Source organism: Excalfactoria chinensis, chromosome 3 (genome assembly GCF_039878825.1).
Source record: "Excalfactoria chinensis isolate bCotChi1 chromosome 3, bCotChi1.hap2, whole genome shotgun sequence".
Taxonomy (NCBI): Eukaryota; Metazoa; Chordata; class Aves; order Galliformes; family Phasianidae; genus Excalfactoria; species Excalfactoria chinensis.
The window spans coordinates 100,593,210-100,612,256 of NC_092827.1; the positions used below are offsets into that span (position 1 = coordinate 100,593,210).

Here is a 19,047-nt window from a genome sequence, read left to right on the forward strand (position 1 = left end):
GAGGACTATTACCCAGACAAATATACTGCCTCTACATTTCTGAAGAACTTCACTGAGCGGCTCAAACGCAATCGGATTTTAATGGAAGTGCCATTGTTCTCCTGTTGGTTTTAGAAGCAGCAGCAGGAGTGTCTCAAGTTCTTTCAAGCAAACCGAACATTCTCTGGCACTTCTCGATGAAGACCAAGCAAACTCGGCTGGGCCTCTACCCAAAGATACACTTCACTGGCTTTCACTGATCTCAGTACAGCCAAGAACACATCCAAGAACAGTTCAGACTGCTTCAGAAACTGACTTAGCAAAGCACGCTCCATGCAATGAAAGGAACTACTTCTTATTACACTTTGCTAATGTGCCTGCAAATACGATTTCTTATACACCAGCAGCTCTGATGTTTCAGACCACTCTTTTATTGTTCATTAGCACCGTCAGGGTGCCAAAGCCAGCTCCTGACAGCCGTCCCAAATCTGACACGGCAGTGAGTGGTGGTGATATACAAGGAGAAAATCCCCTTTTGCTCTTGCTCTGCCAGCTGCAAAGGGCAGCAAAGCTCATACAGAGCATCTCCAAACCCTGCACCAATAAATAGCCCACCTGAATGGGGTGAATCTACAACAGCAAAGCAATATATGCTCTTTCTTTTGATATTAACACTACGTAGCTAAGAAATTCTTGGGCGTTTCTTCATGCAATTGAAAGCAACCTCAGGTAAAAGTATTTGCGACAGGGACCACCGCAAGAATATACCCGTGTGTAACACGAGCCATCCCTGCACTACCACCGCTTCTCCTACAGCCGCCAAACTCGCGCATGCGCACAGCAGCGCCGCCGCCGCAGTGCCGCCGCCGCGCCACGTGATTGGTGGGAGCGTTGTGTCCCTCTGCGGCCGCCGTAGCGCTGCCGAGCGGCGCGTGGTGGGCCTTGAGCACGGCGGAGCGGCGTGTCTCAGGTGAGGCGGTGGAGCAGCTGCGGGTGGGTTGAGCTCCTCTGCGGCCGGGGCCGAGGGGGTGAGTGGGGTCTTTTCAGGGCCTGTTAGCTGACAGTGTGCCCAGGTGGCCACGAAGGCCGACGGCACTCCGGCTTGTGTCAGCGGGAGTGCGGCCAGCAGGAGCAGGAGGTGACCGGCCCTCCGGTGGGAGGCGGTGGGGTCACCGTCCATGGGGGCGTCCCAGAGCCGTGGGGATGTGGCACTGAGGGATGTGGGCACGGTGCGCTGGGCTGGGGTTAGACTTGGTGATCTTAGTGCTCTTTTCCAACCTCAGTGGTTCCCTCATTAGGTTAAAGGTAAGAAACGTTGCTTCTATTTTTTGTTAAGTTGGGGGTTTTGTGTGTGTTTTTTTTTCATCCCAGTTTTTAGTGACGTCAAAAATGGCATCCCAGAAGGAAATACTGAGCGATGGGCGGTTCAGCCGTGTTGCCCGAGATCCCAGGTTTTGGGAGATGCCAGAAAAAGACCGTAAAGTCAAGATCGACAAACGCTTTCGAGCGATGTTTCATGACAAAAGGTTCAAGCTGAAGTGCACGGTGGATAAAAGGGGTCGACCTGTTAACTATACCTCTACAGAGAACCTCAAGAAATTCTATGCCTTGTCGGAGTCTGACTCTGAACTTTCAGAAGATGATGGTGGAGCATGTGCAGAAAAGAAAGAAAAGAAGAAAAAAGCGAAGCCTAAGGAAGAAGGAGATTCTGTAAAAGCGATTCCTTGGGGAGGAAGTAAAGTGAATAAGCAAGGGGTGGACCGAGAGGGTGAAGTGGTGACAAAACTAGATGACCTTCGGAATGAAGGACAGAAAGTTGCATCTAGATTCAAATTGAAAGAGGACTCCAAGAAAAGCAGGAGAGAAATGGGTGACTCCCAGGAAGACAAGGACCTTCTGCGTGATGGGGAAAATGAGGAAGGTGGAGAATCAAAACGAAGGTCAGTTTCAGTTCAAAACAAGCAGAAGACTTCAAAGCCAAGTGGTGCTAATACAGTTAAAGCTCCAAAGAGGGACCATTCACAAGAGTCAGGTTAGTTTTTAAAATACCAAGTAGAATTTGGCTGAATTTATTTGGATATTGTGCCTGTTTTATCCATGAAAAACCCTTTTTTCGCTAAATCAATCCTAGCAGTTGACTTGGGTTCATTGTTACTGATGGCAGTGAGCTGCTCACAGAATCAGTACTTGTTCTTCAGTAACATTGGAGACATTCATGTCCTTCTCATTGATGGAGCCAAGTTTGTTAGGGTAGTAAGAAACATAAAATATTGTAGAATCATAGAATGGCCTGCGTTGAAAAGGACCACAGAGGTCATCCAGTTCCAACCCCCCTGCTATGTGCAGGGTCACCAACCACCAGACCAGGCTGCCCAGAGCCACATCCAGCCTGGCTCTGAATGCCTCCAGGGATGGGGCATCCACAGCCCCCTTGGGCAGCCTGTTCCAGTGCGTCACCACCCTCTGGGTGAAAAACTTCTTCCTAATATCCAACCTAAACCTCCCCTGTCTCAGTTTAAAGCCATTCCCCCTCGTTCTATCACTATCCACCCTCATAGCATATCAGTATATTTATCAAAGTGAACATCAATTATAAGATCTGATGCCACGGTCACTTTAAGTGTAACATTTCATAACAGTATGAAAAAAAGCTTAAGATGTTTTTTCCTCTCTGTAAAAGGTCAGATGATATTACAACATAAAATCAGATACCTAATGTTTGTGTTTCAGTGACTGCTTGCAGAGACAGCGGTGCTGAAAGTGACATCAGTGAAAGCCAATTAGAGGAAGAAATTTCTGCAAGGGAAAGTTCTGAGTATGCACAATCAGAAGAAGAGGAGCTGGAAGACAATGGGGAAACAGGCAAGGACGAGGAGTCAGAATACAGTGAGGAAACAGATGAAGAAGGTGGTGATTCAGAAGAGGATGAAGAAAGTGATATAGAACCCGATCTGGCTAGAGGAATAGGGAACATTGAAACAAGCTCGGAGGATGATGATGACTTGGATGATTTGTTTCCGAAGGAGCCACAGATTGAGCATTCATGGGGTGAACTAGATAGAGATGCCCCTCGTGGAGATGAGGTAAAACTGCTTCTGCATGTGACAAGTTACTATGTGAATAATTCAAAGCTGTACAGTCATGAGTTCCTTGTAGACCTTTGCCTGTGTAACAACTTGTGAAAGTATTTTTCATAACAGATTTTGGACATTTTTGATTACAAAATGCAAGTGATGGGGAAGTTGGCCATGAATGTGAGCCTTCCAGTGTTCTCTGATGTCTCTTTCTGTCTGTAAGCAGAGGTTCATATGTAGATAGATTAGCTCTATCTGTAAGAAGGAAAGAACCAAATGGAACTGTGCTTTACCACTTGTGTCCTTCTATCTGCTGTGTTGGTTGGTTTAGCAATTAAATAGATATCAAGTCTTGAGGAAAATGCTGTTTGTATTTTTTAAGTAGAGCTTGTTGCTGGCTTCAATGTTTTCACAGAGCAGTTGTTAGAGAACTGTATATTCTCCATAGTGCTCAGGAACCAAACTTTGTTCTTTTTTTTCTCCCCATTCAGATTACAAGCAGATTGGCGGTTTGTAATATGGACTGGGATAGACTTAAAGCTAAGGACTTGCTGGCTTTATTTAATTCTTTCATACCCAAAGGAGGAACTGTATTTTCTGTTAAGGTAAGACCTGATTTTTAAAAGAATGTAATCACACAGAATCACAGAATGACCTGGGTTGGAAAGGACCTCAAGCATCATGAAGTTCCAACCCCCCAGCCTGGCAAGGCCACCAAACATACACATTTACTAGATCATGTTGCCCAGGGCCCCATCCAACCTGGCCTTGACAACCTCCAAGGACGGGGCATCCACAACCTCCCTGGGCAGCCTGTTCCAGCACCTCACCACTCTCCTAGTAAAGAACTTCCCCCTAACATCCAACCTAAATCTACCCTCTTTCAACTTAAATCCATTTCCCCTTGTCCTGCTATTATCAGCCCTTTCAAAGAGTTTAGTCCCCTCCTGGATATAGGTTCCCTTCAGGTACTGAAAGGCTGCAGTGAGATCACCCCACAGCCTTCTTTTCTTCAGGCTAAACAAGCCCAGCTCCCTCAGCCTGTCTTCATAGGGGAGGTGCTCCAGTCCCCTGATCATCTTCGTCGCCCTCCTCTGGACCCTTTCCAACAGCTCTATGTCTTTCTTGTACTGAGGGCTCCATACCTGGACACAGTACTCCAGATGGGACCTCACAAGAGCAGAGTAAAGAGGGAGAATCACTTCCCTGTCCCTGCTGGCCAACCCTCTCTTGATGGAGCCCAGGATACTGTTTCCATCTGTAGCCATCATGCCAGGTGCTGAGTAAATTGCCCCATGGTCAAAAACACCAAAATTCCTGTGTTTGCACCAACTCCTAAGCCATTTATTTATGAGGTGGGGTTTTTGGATCCTTTCAGTATCCTTCCCTGCTACTGAAGGTAAAGAAGGAAAAACCACCTGCACACCTGTTCCTTCAACTACCTGCCCCAGTCCCAGTCTTCCTTGATAGTCCTCAGGCTTTTCTCAGCAACTTCATCACTGCCAGCCTGAACTGTCAGTAAGGGGTAATAACTATCTGGTGAATATCCCCTTGCCCTTCTGGGAGAGAGTTAAAGTGCTTTTGCCACTGCCCCACACCCCCCAGTTCTTCTTTATTATTGCTAGGGTTAGGAGAGGATGAGGGCTCACTGCAGTAGGAAGATAGTCTGCCTGCTGATTCCCCTCTACCACCTGTTTGCAAGGCAACAGGGGGTGACATGCTCCATGTGGAGCCTCAGCTGTGTGCCAGGATCTCAGGGCCGATACGGACTGGCACCAATCAATCTCGCTCTCACATTCCTTTATGGTCCTCAGCCTCTCCACCTCCTTCAGGTAGACCACAAGGCTGAGTAAGTCACTTAGCTGGTCACACCTTACACAAGCACTGCCTCTATCACCTGGCACTGCAAAGGCCAGTCTCTGGTACTCATCACAGCCAGTGACCTGCACGCTAACGTGCTGTTTTGGTACCTCAGTCTGGGTCTCCATGTTGTTCTTGGCTGCAGTCTTTCTTTTACTTGTGCAGGGATCAGCAAAGTAATATTCTTCCCGTTTTAGTGTTTGCCTGCAGCAGAAACTTTCTGAGTTAGTCTGGTAGCCCTTTTTGAAGAGGGCCACAATAAGAAAGTTACTGCTCCTGTCAATTTTCATCTGTCTCAAAATATTCTCCTTTTTAACAGTCAGTCTCTTCATTTCATTGCCTTTTCTTTAAGGTTAAGAAGATATTAAGACTTGTGGAATTGAACCCTTTAAAATCAGTGAATTCTAAAAGGCTTGGTGAGATCGTTTTCTTAACTGGTGTGCAATTTGGTACCGCAGTTAAAATTTATTATTGTGTTGTTTTATTTCTAGATTTATCCTTCAGAGTTTGGAAAAGAAAGATTGAAAGAGGAAGAACAACAAGGGCCTAAAGAACTGTTTGATCTTCCGGAGAATACCACAGAGAAAGACGAGTATTAACTTAATCTTCAAACGAATTTAATTCTCTGATCAGCTGCTTGTTACAGAACTTAATTTATTGGAGTCTCCTGTTGGAATTTTCATACTGTAGCTTTTTCAGGAGATATATCAGACCTGACCCTAGTTTAATAGGGATGCATTTAATAAATGCATTATGATAAAACTTGCCAAGAAGTCTTACTGATAGGAGACCTGAACATTTTTCTTGCACAGCTCACTGCAATAATAAGTTGAATGTGTCAGTAGTTCAACACATCATTTTTCTCTGTGAACTGCCACTCACACAAGAAAAGCCCCTTTGTTGCTTGCTGTTAAAGTTTTAGTCAGAATAAGCAACGTGGGCCTTAACCTAGCCCAAGAATTCCCAGGTTGAGATCTCTTGAATGCTACCAGCTGCAGCCCAGGCAGGCTGAGTTCATCAGATCTATCATTGTCCAGGTTTCTCCAAGCATGGAGTAACTATACCTGTATATGAAAATGCTTTTCACCAGCCTTGCCACGAGTCAAGGATGCAGGTGTCTACTGAGCTAAATAGACATTTTGATAGGAAATACTGATTGCTGCTTTCTGTGGTGTGCATAGAGGCATGAAGAGGTGCTCTGCTGTATGCCCTTTTCAGGGTCCCTAACCTCACAGTGCTGGTAGGAGGCAGAGTCAGATAGAGTTGCTACTACCTAACATATTGAAGTGATCTGAACACTGCTAGTAATTTAAAAAGTTGGAATTTAATAATTTCAGTCCTTGAATGTTAGCTGTATGGGTGGAAAATGCACTGAGTGAAACACAACTTCCTTTAGTAGAACCGTGTGAGTTATTCCTTTGAGTAAAACTGAATAGATATTGGTAGAATGTCGTGCTGTTTAACATCATTAACATTAACTTATTAAAAGACAGGGAGAGTGTTTCAGTGATGCGTATGTTTGAGGAGTTGAATTAAAATATTTTGAAGATAGGAACCTGTTTAAGTCAGCTCACTTAATTCTTGTTCTTTTCTGCTTTTGCAGGCTTTATAAGGAAAAACTGAGGGAGTATCAGTTTAAGCGACTGAAGTACTTCTATGCAGTTGTAGAATGTGACTCTCCTGAAACAGCCAATAAAATATATGAGGAATGCGATGGCCTGGAATTTGAAAGTAGCTGCTCTTTTATTGACCTGAGGTAAATCTAATGGTGGCTTTCCTATATATCCTAGGGGGGAAAGGGCACGAATATTCTCTCTTTTCTTCTGGATTGACTAGCACAGAGCATGAATACAGATGCTTTTGTTCTGAAGCTGCAATAGATAATCATGCTACTCTCTATGAGCTGGAAGCTCTAATATTTCAAGAGTCATGTTTAGGAAATAAATAATTTTAAATGATAGTTGTGCTTTGTTGCTAGTATTTCCTTTTGTTATGAAAGAGTCTACTAGTCTTAGCAGAAGAGAAGTAGAGCTAAATCATATTAGGGTGTGAAGAAGCTGGCTTTGTCTCCTGGAGGCTGTATTATGGGCACTCTTGGAAATCATGAAAGATAATTTACAGGCCAAATGAGTGTGTAATTTTTCATGCTTCTGTAAGCAAAATGAGAAGATGATTTAAAAAAAAAAAAAAGTAATAAATTACAAATAAAGCAACTCAGCTGTCTCCAAAGATCAAGGCTTACAGAAAAACTCCACAAAGGAGACATCTCCAGCAAAAGGTCCTTCCTTGGTGGCAGTCAGCCCTTAAATGAGGTCTAAGAGGGGTAGAGCCTGGCGCCACCCCTTCTGGTAGTACAGGTGAATTACCTTCATCTGTGCTCCCAGAGCTGACTGGGTGTTTTCTCCAGGTGCTCAATCTGTGGTTCAGGCCATGACCGAGCAGTTCCCATACACTCCATCCCTTCATGGCCTAAACCATCAGTTAAGCCAGCTGGAACATTAGCCTTCCCTGGTACGGAGATCCAATGCACCGCAACACTCATGCAATTGCCTGTTGTGATGCAGCTTGACACAATGTAAGATGACCAGTTTGTGGTTGAAGTTTATGTTCTCTCATGGGTCAGTGCTTGGTGGTATTACTGCAGACATGCAGTTGTTTGGTGCAGGTCCATCCTATGTTCTGTCAGTCCCATGTAGGCCTTTGCCAGGTGTCATGCTTCATCTCACAGCAACACTTGAGCACTTCGATGACATTTTGCTCCTTCTGGTGATCTTAGAAACTCTTAAAGACTCACAGAGTAGCACAGATGTTTCAGAGGTACCAAGAGGGGGGGTTCTGCCCTCCAAGGCAAGATGAGATACAGGTTGAATTCCTGTCTTGAGTCAGTGCTTCGGCTTGCACTGGAGCATTTCTTGGCTGTCTATACCATATTCCCTGGCCAGATATCTGTGACTGCGTTACTATATCAGGCACCAGAGGGCGAGGATTCTGATCTGCCATAGGGACATGATGAGGGTTTCCTTAGCAAAGAAGACTGGGGTGTTGTCTACAATGTTAGTAGGCCACGTACTGATTACCAGAGGGACTACTGAGTGTCCCACCTCCAACAATCTCCCCCAGGGTGTAAGTGGGCCACACTACTTCAGTCCTACATGCACCTTCCCGGGCAATTCTATTCTATGGGTACAGAGTTCTAGATTCTCAGGAACAGGGAGCAGAAGGTTGTTTTCATTACCAGTCTGAGGTCTTACCTGATTGTCAGTGCCCACAATTTGGATCCTAAGAGGGGAAGCCCTAGTTGTCTGAAGCATCTGAAGGGCACCGGATCTGCCATCCCTGGGTCTTTTGTTCAACTCCAGCAGGGTTTCATGCAGTCTCTTCATTTATCCCTGCGGGGTCCGAGAGTCTATCTTCAGAGCAGCCTTAACGATGTCATTATAACGTTCAATGAGGCTTGTTCCCATTAGATTATATGGCAGATGAAATTGTCGTTCAGTGTTGTTCTCTTCTGCCCAGCTTTGTATTGTGCCTATAAAGTGTGTACCGTGGTCATTCTTGATGACCTGTGGAGTTCTATATGCCACCATTAACTTGGTCAAAGGCTTGGTGGTGTAGGCCTGTTGTACTTTCTGTACCGGGTAGACCTGCATCAGTCCACTCGCCTGTAGACACAAGTTAGTGCATACCAGGCCCCCTCAGTTCACAGAAGAGGTCCTATGTAATCAACTTGCCACCTTTGATGAGGGTTATGTCCTCTGGCAAGGTGGGCAGTCATCTCTGGCAAGGGTTTTGGTCTCATTCTCGAGCAAGGCTCACAATCATGACATGCCTGGATAATATCTGACATTGTTGGGTGCAGCCCCCGTGCTTTGGCTACTGGCCACATCATCTTCTGTCCAGCATGTCACAGCTTCTAGTGTAGCCAGTGTACAGTGTTCTCAGAAGGAGAGTTCTCAGTCCACCATACTTGATGTCAGCCTCATCCTTTTCCAGTGACTGCAGGGGGTGATGTCTCTAAATGTGGTAGACAAATATGGTTCTGTGTTTAACTGCATGCATATGTCTGACCACATCTCCTTGCCCCAGATGGGTTGGGCATGGATGGCCCAGTCTTGTGTAGCCCACTGTGCAATCCAGAGGGTGAGCTCCCAATATACAGCCCAACTATCTGTGCAGATGTTCAGTGCGTTGTCACCAGGTTCTGTGGTGGTAACCATCCACATGGCTCACTACTCTGACCATCCCTCTCTTCAAACCATATGGTGTCAGTGGAAGGATGGTATGCCACTGCTCTCCATTTGCTCGGATCACCTTCATTTGGCCCATCCTTATACCAGGCATCTCCAGGAATGGGATATTTCCTCTCCTGGATGGAACTCTTTTCTGCTGCTTCACCTGTGCTTCCAGGGTTGACTGGGTCTTTTCTCCAGGTGCTCAATCAGTGGTTCAGGCCGTGACTCAGCAGTTCCCATACAGCTTCTAAACATAGAAAGATAACATTTTACATCAGCCATTTCTGTTTGAAATAAAAATAAGACAAAACCAACAAACACAGCAAACACAAAACCTATGTACACACTTCAAGTAATTTCTCATGTTGTGCATTTCTTTTGTTTCAGACTCGCTGATTCAAAATTGTAACAGATTATTTTGTGATGATGTTCCTTATTTGTGGAAAAACTGACTGTTCATACTATGAATCTTCCTGCTGTATTTGAATAACAACTTTTTATCTACCTTTAAGATTTATTCCAGATAATGTTACGTTTGAGGATAAGCCAAAAGACACAGCCTCAGAAGTAAATGTATCTGTATATAAGCCAAAGTACTTCACATCTGCTGCAATGGGAACATCAAAGGTATCTTTACAATGTTTTCATAATGTTTTTCTAATTCGTTTAGTTTTATTGTCAGCTTATAAATGATAGAAGTAGTGGGCAAAACCTTCCTGCTTTTGCTCATCATTTCAAAATGGAGACCTCAGTCATACTATGAGATGCAAGCACATTACAGAGTCCCAAGTTGTGACCCCATAAATAAGCTTCTTTGTTAAAAATTGAAGACTGTATTTTTTACTTCATTTTAGGTCTGTTACAAGTTGCATGTGGGCTTACTTTGTTATCTGCAATTAAATCACATCATTTGCTGAAAATGGCTATTTGGATGCAGTTCAACAAGAGTGTTTTTAGTGCTAGTGTCAGGCTTTAACATTTGCTTCCCCTTCTTGTAGCGATCTTCCTACTCAGTCTTATGTGAAAGCCTGAAGGTTTATCTGGCCTTGAAATGATCCATATTGGAGAAGTGATTAGTTGAGAACCAAGCCATTTCTGTGGGATGGTTTGTCAGATGTCTCATCTTCTAGCTGAGGGTGCAGTTGTGTAAATACTTCTGTTGTCCCTGTTGCAATCCATGTGTGATTCCAGGATTGAGTTTGTGCTGGAGGAGGAAAGTTGGTGACTACTGCTTCAATTCCAGTAAAGGAAATTTGGCTTACGGAGATTTAGTGTTGTGCAACATGATGTTACGGAACCCTTAAACACAATAGGAAACTTCTGGGGGTGTTCAAGGAAAGACTGGATGTTGTGTTGAGGGACATAGTTTAGTGGGAGCTATTAGTAATAGGTGAACGGTTGGAGTGGATGATCTTTTAGGTCTTTTCTGACCTTGGTGATTCTATGATTCTATGTAGTTAAAACTCCTTGAAATGCTTTTTTGAAGAAGAAATCAAAATTGTAATTCAGTTGATTTTGATAAATGATTGTTTTAGGTAATCGCTGTGGGGAATATTAGCAACACGTTTAAATTATTTGTACTATTAAAGAAGCAATTTTCTTTAAAAAGTCTGCTTTAGAACGTTTAACAGATTGGCTTCTAAAAGCGGCTATCCTATTTTTAAGGTAGATATCACATGGGATGAAACGGATCACGAACGAGTAACGTCACTTAGCAGAACTTTTAATAAAGAAGAACTTCTGGACATGGATTTTCAAGCTTATTTGGCTTCATCCAGTGAAGAAGAGGAAGAACAGCAGCAAGGTACCTTCATTAATAGATATTGAGCACAAAGTCATTAGCTACAGTAGTCAGATATATAAATTACATAATAATATACAATATATTATACAATAGTCAAATATATAAATTCCATATAATTAGAAAATACTTTGAGTGTTTCTTTTTCCTTTTTGTGGTCAGGTTCTTCTATGAAAATAGCTTTCTTTTCCCCAGAGCTAAATGTCTCTGGAAGAGGTGGATTGAACAGCTAAACATCTTTTCTCAGATAATTCTAAACCTGGTTACTTTGTCTGGGAACGATACAGGAAAATGCCAGGAATTACTGTGTTTATTTATTGCTTTAGTTGTATTTTCTAAATGTGAAATTCAACTGACCACCTTGAGGCTGTCTTTCGTACCTTTACTTTGTCTTTCTAGGGGAAGGTGTAGCTTCTGAAGTGGAAGATGACAAACCCAGGAAGAGTCAAAAAGATGATGAAGAGCAAATTGCCAAGTACAGAGAACTTTTGCAAAGCATCCAAGAAAAAGAGAAAAAGCAGGAAGAAAAGGAAATAGAAATGGAGATTAAATGGGTTCCAGGTAGGCTCATTAGATTCATTTGCAAGTTAATTTCATTTGCTAAAATAGCAGAACTGTTCAAGAAAAGAAGAAACTGGCTGACGTCCTCTTGTTTAGACTGTCAGGCAAATAGGAGCATTTGGTGACTGCTCAAGGGATTTTATTATAGTCCAAAGACCAGGAAGGTGTGACTTGTCCATTTTGGGGGCAACAGGTGTTGTATTGGCTTGAGGGTGTAGGACTGCACACAACCTGATCTGCTATTGTAACCAGTGAGACTCAAGCCATGGTAGAACGCAGCCCCTTCTCCACTGATTTCCCAATTCCATTTGGGAATGTGGATCTCAGTTGTACTATTAATTTTGAATTAACTTGGGCATGTTTTGTTTTATACAAATGCTCCTTTTTTATATTCTTGTTCTGTATTTGTACTAATTTAGTGAAATCAATTGAATTTCATGAATTTATGTCATACCTAGTTCTTCATAAGACCTGTATTTGAAAACCGACATTGCATTAAAATAGTTATGAGCTTTAGTTGTATAATTCAAATAACTTCTGACAAGTATTCTCTCAGTACACTTTAGGGAAATAACTTAATATGTGTTATTGGACAAGTGCCTTCCCCTAGCCCACCAACTTGTTTTACTTCAAGTGCCCACAGCGTGTCAGTATTTCCATTCCTGGAGTTGCTTTGTTAATATCTTTTAATTCTTAGTATCACTGAGCATTGGAGGCAGCAGAGTTTTCTATTAGAAGATTTTGCAAAGATATTCAGTTGCAGCGTGTCATATAGAAGCTGTAACCACGATGAAACCACAATGGAAACAACTATGCTAGGAATATGTTGGGTTTATATGGGGTCAGGCATTATTTAATATAGGAAAAGAGCGTTCAGGTTTTGGAAACCTTTGTGGTACTGGTTCCATCCTAAAGAAGGATGGTAACTATAGGATTTTTGACTAATTTGTTAGAGAAGCTCAAGAAAAACAAGCAAGTAGTGAGTGAATGAAGGAGTTGCAGGCAGGGGCGGATACTTTGCTCAGGCTGTCACCTCCTGTCTTGGAAGTGAATTCTGCCTTTGTGATAATATATTCTGCATCAACGTGTTGCAAGGAAAATCAGCTAATCTTTTTTTCTGTCTGCTTTCCTTTTTGAGAGTGCCCATCAAAGTTGTTTACTATGGATATAATAAATAGCATAGCTATAAAATAGGAACAGTGAATGGATTGGTTTTTAAAGTGACATTTCTTTGCACAATTGAATGGTGCACGTTATAGGAAGCTCCTTTCTGTTTCCAGAGTAAGGTCCAATTATGTTTGGTAATTTGGCCATACAGTTCAGTTCATATGTTCAGGAAGTTAGTTGTACATTGAATAGTGTAAGGTAAACTGCTGATCACAGCCTGAACTTCTGATTAACCATCTGAGACAAGCAACAAGTCAGCTGTGGGAGCACAGGTGAAGGTAATTCAGCTGTGCTCCCAGAAGGGTTGGAGCTTGGCTCCACCTCTCCTAGATCCCATTTAAGGGCTGACCACCATAAGGTAGCATCTCTTTCTGGAGATTGCTCCTTTGAGGAGTTTCTGTAGTGAGTATCCATCTCAACTGAAAGCCTCAGTACTGCTGAGTCCTTTCTTAGATACCCTCTGGCTATCCATTTATTCTGTAATTAGAACTATACACTTGTATTTTTCCAGCTATACAAATAGTGGTTATACAGCTATATATCCAACTATGCATATAGGAGCTGCGTGCTAATTAACTATCAGTCAGGGCTATGGTCCTCTGGAAAACAAATACACAGTCTTTTTTTATTAAGATGATCTTCTTTATAAAGACGTTGCTCTAAACAATACTTACATTGTTTTCATGGACTTTTTAAAGAAAAATTAGGGAAAAAACCATTTGGATTCATCTCATTTTTTTTGAACTTGCTATTTTTTGTTCTAGGCCTGAAAGAATCTGCTGAAGAAATGGTGAAGAACAGGTTGGAAGGAAAGGATAACTTAACTCCATGGCAAAAATACCTGGAGAAGAAGAAAGAAAAAAGAAATCTTAAGAAAAAGAGGAAGGTAATGTCTGCTGTGGTCAGATGCTGGGAGAGCTGCTGTCTGTTTGTTCTGGATAAAGTAAAGACAAAAGTTGTTGTATAATATACAGTACTGTTTTAAGGTTTGAGTGTGCAGCAGTCACTTGTTTGGAAAGATTAGAGTGCCTCATGAAATCTGCAGAGCTAAGGGATGTGTCAGTGTTGTGCTGAACCATGTCATTTATCTGTCTGATTTCTACCGTGTGAACTTTTCAGTGCATTTGGGAGGGTCTTTGTCACTGTATGTTTTTGGTGGAAAGTAGTTAGAATTCACGATAGTTGTAATTTTGGACCTTTTCAGCCTAGGATAAAACAGACGCTTGTTTCCCACACCTGGAACAGCAAAGAATGAATAGCCTTGCAGAACTATTCAACTTTGAAATTACAAAAGTAAATGCGTTTGTGTACGGAACAGCCTTCTAGCAATGTGAAAATTGCTGTTGCTTTCTTTCCACATGTGGAAGGTAGTTGTGAGGTAACTGCAGTGGCAGAGAAGTGCAGGAATAGGCGGAGAAATTAAACGTTTGTTCTGCTACTAAATGTAGTAAGGTTGTAGTGGTTGTCTTTGCAGTAATTAAGAGCAATCAGGTAGCAATTATGTAGCTAGAACTACATCCTCTGCATGCATTTATTGGTATGGTTAGACTACTGCAGTACAGTCCATGGCTGCAGCTAATAGTTTCTTGGTCTGTGTTAAACACTCGTCTTCAGGTAACAGGAAAGCTTTCAATCTGTGGTACAGGCTCTAAGTTGTGAATTTGTCTACTAGCAATTTCCAGTCAGTTCTAGTTTAGTGATGATTCAGCATGCAGTATCTTGGTTTTCACATTCCTAGTTTCTGGCAGAAGGAACATTTAATTGCAGTGAATTTTTAGTAGCTGATACGATGGTTGAAATAATGATTGTGTTTTGTTACAGGCTGCTGCTGAGAGAGAAATGAGTGAAGATGAAATTCCCCCTGATGTCGATCTCAGTGATCCATATTTTGCTGAGGAACTTGGAAAAACAGGTGAGTTAAGACAGGTAACTTCTGGAATAAATGTGCCTTTTATTTACATAATGAAACAAAGGAGGGCTGGATAATGCAGAGAGGAGGCATGTTCAGAGGGATCTTTTCCAATTAAGACTTTTGGGGTATCTTTTTCTTTTGTTCTTTTAGTTGATGACACACTAATTCTGAGTATGATTTTTGGGGGTTAGAATTTGAAGGTAGGGTAATCAACGTGTGCAGATTCGTGACTTTTCATGCTTTTGAAAGCCAAAATCTAGGAGTGATTCCTACAATGGCATATTAACAGTAAGTGTTAGCAACAGATTTTCGTATGCCACAAGTCAAGAGTAAGCATCCTTTCATCTGACACCAACCACCACAGTCTTGTGTCCTCAAAGTTAGAAGTTTATGTGAGGAGAAGGTGAATAACTTAAAAGAAAAGAAAGATGCCACTTCCTCCAGCACCTTTTTGTTTTTCATTAGCAAGAATATGTGGATAATCTCATACTAACATTTGCTCTTTCAATGTTGAATGCAAAGTCTCTGAAGCAGCACATTTCCTGCCATATTTAAGAAGTTCTTTGTGTCATGGAGAGACTTAATGATTGTAATAGGTAAATGTAAGTTCACTTTTGACAAGCTGAGGCATTTTAAGGGAGGTGGGACTGTAAGGAGGTGTTGGACACTGGCTCAATTCTGTTAAGTGCTATGAAAGGAGGACTTAAGTTCTGTGAGGTCTACTTGAGTGTGTATTTGTCAGGTCTGTCTTTGTTCCTGAAACCTGTTTGTAGAGCAAGCAATGATTCTCACAGTGAACAATGCTTCAGCTCGGGTGCAAAGTGAAGCAGTTTCTTTGTTCCTGGTACGCCCAAAGAGTATCCATGCAAGATATTGGCATGTGCAAATTAGGACATCCAAAATTCATGACAGTGCTTGATTTGCACACAGTTCTCATGTACACATAGTCGCTATGCACAAAATCTCATGGACAAAGATGTGAAGTGCAGCATGTGATCCTAGATGTTGTGTTTCATTTATTTTGGTTAGGTAACATCAAGGGCAAAAAGAAAAAAAGTACTTGTGACTTTTGTGTTATGTTAATACAGCCTGTTTTTAAAAGCATTACAGGTCTCTAATTTCACTTGTCCACCTTCATTCCTAGTGTGGTTTTTTTCTGTGCAGTCTTAGTAAAGGCTTACATAAGGCGATTTCTCTTTCTTTTAGCTTAAACTGCTTGAAGGTGTATGGCTGCATAGTGTAACTACTTATTAACATGCTGTATTCCAATTCAGGATATTCTATGTGATGTGTTTGCAAAAGGAGGAAGGGACGGACTTCCAGAATGTGTTTGAGGACAGGGACTATGTCAGGTAGCATTTGTGAGTTCTGAAACCAAACTGTTTTAGCTATGATGCAAAGTTTTTAGTGCTGAGAGTAATTACAACCTTTAGCTATCTAAAGTCATGGTAAGAAATTAATTCATTTTCCTCTATGGGAAAAGTCTTACTTCAAACTGGCTCCTGATTCATCCCCATCTGCAACAACACACGGTTTTGAAGACTTGAAGATGAACTCTTTCATGATTATACATATAATGAAGGATGAGGGAATATAATTGGAGGGGACTTATTTGAGGGATGGGTGGAAAGGCTAAGAGATTTACTTAGCTGATTTTAGAATCACTGCAATCACTTTGCATCTCCATGCCTTGTTTACTTGTCTATTATGTAGTCAGTTCTGCAAAGATAAGAATGATTTCAGAGCTGCCGATGTCTTACACTTAATTTTTCCTGCCATGTAACAATATAACATCTGAATCTGATTTTCTTGAACATATTCTGAAACTACTAAATCAACAATTCAGTTATCAGGCTTTATCAGAGTGCTTTATCACAAGAACATTCAGTCTAAACAGTCAATCATATTTTCATCCCCATGATTCTGTAAAGAGCCTGTGTTGTGTTTCTTGCACCTGCATGGCTAACAGCACAACATGGCTTTAAGCTTACATGTAAATTTCAAAAGCAGTTTGTGTGTGGGTTTTTTTGTTTCACTAATATATTTTATCTCACTGAGCTGGCAGATTTAACCTTCTGTTTTAACTGTTCTTGTTTGATGATTCCTTCTGAATATTGCTCTACTCTTGAATGATGGAAGCATCTGTTGGACTTTTGTATTCAGTTTTCCAAATCTTACACTGAAGTAAGAAAATGAGATGAAATGTGAGGTTCTATTGATAGATCAGTTATGCTCTCATGCATAAGCTTGAGTAAGTGTGTGAATGCCCTATTTTTGCCCGTAGGTTTAAAGAAGAAGGCAGAGTTGGTTGAAAGTAACTCAGAAGATGAAGCTGAAGTTGAAAAACAGAAGGTAAAGTGGTTTAAAGTGTGTAGATTTACACATGTGGCAGTGCCTGAATTCTGCAAATATATAACGTATGTGTGAATGGAACTACCCAGTCTCCTAACACCACATAACTTTAACAGCTAGAGCTTTTGGAACAAAACCAAGGAGAATGGTAGTTGGTCACTGACTTGACATCTTAAGATTATACCAGGATATCTTTCTGGAAGATTATAGTTGAACGCAACCCAACAGGGTCAAGTTAAGTTAAGCTGTACTGAAGTATAAGGGCGTGGAAATCAAGCTGGGTGGTTAGTCTCACTAATTTAAAGCATGTTTGTCCTGTAGACTTTTCATGTTCTCTCATTCTTTCCTAGAATGAACAGTTAAATCTATGTACTAAGTTTTTCTCATGGTAGTTTTCATTTTGTGATTAGAATACAACTATAAAATAGTATTCATGATTTCTCTGCTATAGGGTACAGTTTTCAAACTGCTTTATCAGTTTAATTGAAGTTTGTGGCTGCAGTTACTCAATAAAAGATAAAAACGAACTGTTATATTTAATACTGTACCTCAAAACATTAATGTCAATATATTTGCAGTAATACTGCACTGACAACACTATTTCAACTCATGTGTGTACAGTCATACAGACTTTATGAACGTGGTTGCTATATTTTTCATAGAAAACTATTCTGCTGTGTACTTCAACTCTTATTTTGTGACAGGCTGAAATGGCTCTCCTTATGATGGATGACGAGGATGATGGCAGAAAGCATTTTAACTATAAACAGATTGTAGAACAGCAGAACTTAAGCAAGAAGAAAAAGAAACTCTTAATGAAAAAGAAGGAATTATTAGAAGATGACTTCCAGGTAATGATGTATTCTTGATTTTTAGGTTTGTCTAGATAGGCCTAGATACTTCGTGTTTGTACCAACCATTTGGGGGGGAAAACTTAGTGGTCCCATTTCCTTCTTTCTTGCACTGAGTTGAAGAATTTGTGTCTTCCCCTTTGGGGAGGTACGGGCTCTTTTCAAATTAAATACATGGTTGAAGTGGGGAAGGTTCAGATTTTGTGTAAGACAAGACAGCATGCAAGGCCTTGTAAGATAAAACAGATATGGCCTCGTAAAACTCATTGCTACCTTTGTTCTGGTGATCACCCGCTGCGAGTTTTGTTCTGGTCAGTTTTTAACAAGAAACTTATGCTTTGTTTGCTGATAAAGGCATATGCAGCACCTGTACATGCATTCATTCATCTGTTCTACTAATATTCTCTTTTGGTTCTCGACTCCACACTTGATTCATACTTAGAACTTGAGCAGTTCCAGAAATGGTGAACAATCTCATAAGCTATACTCCTTAAGCAGCTCATATTTTATTGTATTTAAAAGCTTTGCTATCGTGGCCAAAGGTTACCTAAAATAAATATTATTTTTCTGCCTCCAGGTAAATGTTTCTGATACGAGGTTCCAAGCCATGTTTACTTCCCCCTTATTTAATGTGGATCCTTCTGATCCAAACTTCAAGAAGACAAAAGCAGTAGAAAGGATCTTGGAAGAGAAGGCTCGCCGAAGAGAACAAAAGCAGCAAGATCTTCATGAGGCAAGCAAGGAGCAGGAGAACAAGATGGCAAAGAAAGAGACTAAGAAGTCCATAGATCCTGCCTTGTCAATGCTAGTAAAATCTGTCAAAAGCAAAACTGAACAGTTTCAGGCAAGGAAAAAACAGAAAATCAAATAACTGATCTTTGTTTCTTACTCGGACTTTTCTTTGCTCCTTGTTCTTCTAACTGACAACATCATCCATTGAAGTTGCTACAGTCTAATTCCTATCCCCCTAAAATTGTCAGAAAGGTCATTTAATTCTAGCGGCAAGTTTTAAAGTAACAAGAGTAACAACAGCCCTTTCCTTCTGCTCCCCTAATTGTTTTCTACTGTTGGAAAAAACACATCATCAAACCATGTTTCCGGGTCATGCAGTCTTTTAAAGGTAACAGAAGTAGTGAGAACATCTAAATACAACTGTAATTATGGCTGATTGCTGTCAAAGTAAGAAAAAGTCTTCTGCAGAGGGATGAGAGATGAGACTAATGGGGCTTAATGTCATTAATTCTGAAGAGGTCTGTGG

The 19,047-nt window shown here is 41.3% G+C and overlaps 1 protein-coding gene across 1 annotated transcript; it reads left to right on the forward strand.

Moving 5' to 3' along the window:
• The first annotated feature begins 835 nt into the window (after positions 1 to 835).
• On the forward strand, positions 836 to 18,855 carry ESF1 (ESF1 nucleolar pre-rRNA processing protein homolog). Its single transcript, XM_072331740.1, has 14 exons — positions 836 to 949; positions 1,351 to 2,011; positions 2,710 to 3,062; positions 3,545 to 3,658; positions 5,405 to 5,505; positions 6,517 to 6,669; positions 9,658 to 9,772; positions 10,811 to 10,949; positions 11,346 to 11,507; positions 13,439 to 13,560; positions 14,496 to 14,586; positions 16,871 to 16,938; positions 17,643 to 17,789; positions 18,367 to 18,855. Exons 2-14 carry the CDS (start codon positions 1,369 to 1,371, stop codon positions 18,658 to 18,660), a joined length of 2,502 nt encoding a protein of 833 aa, XP_072187841.1. The 5' UTR covers positions 836 to 949; positions 1,351 to 1,368; the 3' UTR covers positions 18,661 to 18,855.
• Positions 18,856 to 19,047: the final 192 nt, after the last annotated feature.

Coding starts and splice junctions, on each gene's coding strand:
- ESF1 (XM_072331740.1), top strand. CDS start 1,369: ATGGCATCCCAGAAGGAAATACTGAGCGATGGGCGGTTCAGCCGTGTT. Junction 6,670..9,657: donor TGCTCTTTTATTGACCTGAG/GTAAATCTAATG, acceptor TCTACCTTTAAG/ATTTATTCCAGATAATGTTA. Junction 11,508..13,438: donor GGAGATTAAATGGGTTCCAG/GTAGGCTCATTA, acceptor TTTTTGTTCTAG/GCCTGAAAGAATCTGCTGAA.